The sequence below is a fragment of the Temnothorax curvispinosus genome, unplaced genomic scaffold (genome assembly GCF_003070985.1).
Source record: "Temnothorax curvispinosus isolate PA1 unplaced genomic scaffold, ASM307098v1 QBEX01011868.1, whole genome shotgun sequence".
In the NCBI taxonomy this organism is placed as follows: domain Eukaryota; kingdom Metazoa; phylum Arthropoda; class Insecta; order Hymenoptera; family Formicidae; genus Temnothorax; species Temnothorax curvispinosus.
In genome coordinates this window covers 1-4,547 of record NW_020221648.1, presented here as the reverse complement: position 1 = coordinate 4,547, position 4,547 = coordinate 1, and the positions used below count along the sequence as shown (strand labels likewise).

Sequence of the window (4,547 nt, the reverse complement as noted above, 5' to 3'; positions counted from 1 at the left end):
GGATTCTTGTGCAATGTCTTCTTAAATGTCTTCGTAAATTTCCAATACTTGTTAAGAAGGATAATGTTATGCCGCAATCATTACATTTTGCCTTATATCCCGATAACTCCGAGTAATATTGTTTTAAGTCGTCAGGTAGTGTGCAAGTGTCATTATTGAGAAATATTCCATGTTTACTTAAGTGTACTCTCATTGTTGTTATGCAGTTTTCTGGGTGAGATACCTTAATTTTTTTTTTACAGGTCGTGCACTTTACCAGCAGGGGTTTTAAATCCTCGAAATAATTCCACAACTTCCTGTGTTTTTTTCTCAGTGCCATTATAACCGTTCTGTAATACAGATCTCTGATACTAAATTGTGTTACAATGAGCGCCTTAAAAAGCGCTTATAGAATTTTTCACAAAGGTCAACAAGAAATATAGTTTTTTTTTATTAGACTAAATGTTTATAAGGATATATATTTTAAATTTTCCTAATTACTACCAGATCACATACAGATCTACAAAAGTTACATTTTTCTAAAAAAGGAAAATAACGCCAATAACCGAATGTACGTGCTTTATGCAAACTCATTATAGACAAAATTTTTTTAATGATATTTGATGTTATAATTTTATTTGTATTTTTAACTATAAAAGCAATAATATCAGAATTTTTGCGTCAAGCAGATATGATAAATCAGTAATATCTGATTTCTTTAAAATATTTACAGTGATACCCGAAAGTTTATTTGCATCAAGTAAATAGGAAGTAAAATTATAAAAAGTATAAATTAGTAGTAACATCTAATTTTTTTTAATGATGTTTCTTTATTACAGTTGTTGTGTACGTGTTTTTTTTTATTTATTTTTTTTTTTTTAATTATATTTGTTGTGTACGTGTTCTTTTTTAGAACAAAATGTTACACAAAAGTTGAAAATATATTTTATTTTATATATTTTTTATCACACTGTTCAAGATTTTACAGGACAGACAAGATATCCGAACTACCCACTATTGAAATATTATTATCTGGAAGAAAAACTTTTTTCTGACATGTTTTCTTTGATCAAAAATAACATTTTAGAAACCAAAGACATAAATGCTCATTCTTTTACAAACAAAACAAATGTTCAAACTTTTTTACTAACAAAAAACATAAACGTTTATACTCTTTTCTTTATCTAATTTATTAATAACTCTTTTATTAATAACTGTAAGAACGTCTATTTACTTTTTTGGTTTTCTCTTTCGTGTCTTATTTTCCATTTCTTCTTGTTTTTTCTTTTTTTCTACTAAGTTTTTTTTCTCCAAAGAATCAGTAAAAATTTTGCTGCTACCCTGCTGTCTACGTTTTCTAGTTCCATACTGATGCCTCTTGGACGCCTGATCCTCCAACGAGACTCTCTCTAGCTCTCGCAGGATGCGTTTGCGAGGCGGCACGACATTAGGATCCATTTGAATTAACCTGCCCGACGACGACGACGACGTGCCGTTCAATTTCCGCGACATTCTCGTTTGTATTGCCTTTGGATAGCCTCTAATTTCTGCGGGACTTTTAAACTGGCTTGGGACCTCGTCAGCTGCTTCTTTTTCTTGTGCCGTTGACTGTAAATCTTTATCTATTAATATCTTTGATGGCGTGCCTGATGAATCATTTGCTACAGACATTCTCGATGGCGTGCCTGATGAGTCGTTTGCTACAGCATTTACTTATTGTAAAGAAGATTGTGATGGACCTGCTACGTTGTCAGTTTCCTCTGTTGTCACACTTGATGGAAAGGCCGTTCCAAAATTAAAATCTTCATCGCTGAATGCATGTGGGTCCTAAGGAAAAATTCTTGTCTTTTTAAAAGCATTGTTAATGTTATTTGGTGCCATAGCGCGTGGTAAGGCTATGCCGACAAAATTAGCTACTTCATAAATTGATACTGTTTTGCCCGGGTGACTCAGCATCCATGAATCAATAGCAGAATTGTAAAACTTCTGGAATGGACCGTATAGACCAACATCAAGGCGCTGTATCCGGTGTGATAAATGCGGAGGTAGCGTTAAAATGTAGACAGAGTAGACACCATTTGCTTTTGCTAACTCAAGGACTTCTAAACTTATTTGACTCTTATGGTTGTCATAGATCAAAAGTGATAAGTTATCCTTCGTGCTGTATAAAAATTGTATAAAATGCTGTATTGTTTTAACAAAAAGTTTATTGGTCATCCAGCCTGATGGATTGGCCAGACCCATCGAGTTAGGCGGAGCACCAGTCAGCATGTGATCGCGGTAATTCATCCGAGGAAATATCAAAACAGGTGGTAAATATATAGTTTCCATCAGCACGGGCAATGCAACATGTTGTAACAAGAACTCCCTTTTCCACACTTTTGATTTTACACACAGCTTTGAAACTTTTTTCAGCAATTATCTTTCCACTATTTTGAACTGTCATGGTTTTCGTTTCATCTAAATTGTAAATTCGTGAAGAATCTCCAAGTCGTATTTATTTATCACTTTAATTTAAAAATCTATTCTATGGAACAACGTACATTGAGTACTTTACAATACGTATTTGCATTTTGTATAAATATTGTTCTTAGCACAACCAACCTACTCGGCATTTTTTACTAAATGTCATCCTTATTTCCCATAAGCATTAACCTTTTTGCTCCTATAATGTTGTCTGTAGCCGGCATCCATGTGACATTCGTAGATACTAGCGCCGGCTCTATAGCCGGCATAGCCGTATTGGTACTAACTTTGCTTGTAGCGTATATTAAATACGAAGTTTAAAATAATAATGAAATATAATTTTAAAATATAATTTTGTACTTATGTAAATCCCGTTTTACTTTTGTGCTTGAAAAATTATATATCTTTAATGCAACAAGTTAAAACAGTGCTGGCGGCTTATGCTGCCGTACCTCATAATCGCTATTCGGCCAACGCCACCATAGCAAAAAGGTTAAATACTTTGAAATAAAGTGTCGCACTAGATGTGTGTTAAAATTAACTTCTGGACCCGTATATAGTTTAATTTTGGATATGATCGCAATTATCAGCCTTTTGATTTTGCTATGAATTCTTGTTAATGATTTTTTTGCTTTAAAATTTTAATTGTACATGAAATCGAATATACAAATAAAAACTCAATATGCATAGGCAGCGACAAGTGAATATCCAGCATACACATATGATTATATACCGCCCTGGTAAAAATTACCGTTAGAAACGGAAAGAAACGCATAGTAAAACGTCATAGTAATAGAACATGCATTCTATCCGTTTCTGACTGTTTTACTATACGTTTCTTTTCGTTTCTAACGGTAATTTTTACCAGGGCGTCTTAAGTTTAAGCGTGTAAATCTTGTTTACACCAAGCATTTGATACGCATACCAAGTATTATATTAGGACTAAATCCATTGGTACGATCGATGTAAACAACGGAGTATCAGAATGGTACGATACTCGAGAACAGCCTGTATCAGACTAAGTTGATACGCGTATCAAATGCATTCTTAATGTGTTGTCTGATTGGCTTGATACATACCCATTGTATGCGTAATCGAAATTGAAAAACGTCTTGAAAAAATCACTAATATGATTTAACACGGTCGATGTAAACAGAAATGTATCTAACGCTTAGTCCGCATTAGCTTGATACCCTTGGTATCAAGAGTTTCTACGGTGTAAATTAAGCCATAGAACTATATACAACACTGGAATGTGAATTCCCATCCTAGCTTAGCGCCTGGGTCACGAGAAGATAAAGACGGGTTGCTTTGCGACCGTCCTCCCTTTATTTAGCAGACTTTTGATTGGTCAATGGTATTCAATTGTTGTCGTAAAGTACAGCAGGGGTGCATTCAAATTACGCCTAGGTACACCTAGGTAACTCTAACACAGAGCTGCATTCAAAAATTTAACCTGGGTAATTCTAAGCTATAGTTACGTACACTATAGCATTAGAGTTACCTATGTGCGCCTAAACGTAATTCCTGAACGCACCCTAGTATAAGTACATATAGTAGTGACACTGAGCGTCGGCACCTTTGATGTAATGGGTACCAGGTCACGGACTCGTCGCCATTTTCTGAGCTGTACGAGCGCTTAAGAGAGAAAGAGAGAGAAGTATCTTTCTCTTTGTCATACATACAGGCCTCCATATTCCTGGTAGGATAGAATTTATTACCTGCACCAAAAAAGTTCAGTCTCTCTACTGTGTATACTTATACTGCAACTCTAAGGGGCTGCGCACAATAAAAGGAATAGTAGAGAACAGTTCAATAACTGTTAAAAAACTAATAAAATTTTATTTTATATTTTGCATACCCGATATGTGAATAATGCATATGTTAATATTAAACTGTTCTTTTATTCCCTATTCCCTGTTCCCTGTTTCCTGTTCCCTATTTCCCGTTCCCTGTTCTCTATTCCTTTCATTGTGTGCAGCCCCTAATGCTATAGGTTGAATTACTGATCACAGCCCAACAAAAAAAGACGGCTGGCCGCAATTCTCTTTCTCGCTCAACCCCTTTTCTTCTCGAATAGAGTGAGTCGAGTTCTGGGTAGC

At 34.9% G+C, this 4,547-nt stretch overlaps 1 protein-coding gene across 1 annotated transcript; it reads right to left on the bottom strand.

Annotated features, from left to right (window-relative positions):
* Positions 1-889: 889 nt before the first annotated feature.
* LOC112461897 lies at positions 890-3,830 on the bottom strand. Its single transcript, XM_025027314.1, has 2 exons — positions 1,214-3,830; positions 890-1,011 (listed from the first exon to the last, which is right to left on the bottom strand). The coding sequence occupies exons 1-2, from the start codon at positions 1,648-1,650 to the stop codon at positions 1,008-1,010; spliced, it is 441 nt and encodes a 146-aa protein (XP_024883082.1). The 5' UTR covers positions 1,651-3,830; the 3' UTR covers positions 890-1,007.
* Positions 3,831-4,547: the final 717 nt, after the last annotated feature.

Coding starts and splice junctions, on each gene's coding strand:
- LOC112461897 (XM_025027314.1), bottom strand. CDS start 1,650: ATGTCTGTAGCAAATGATTCATCAGGCACGCCATCAAAGATATTAATA.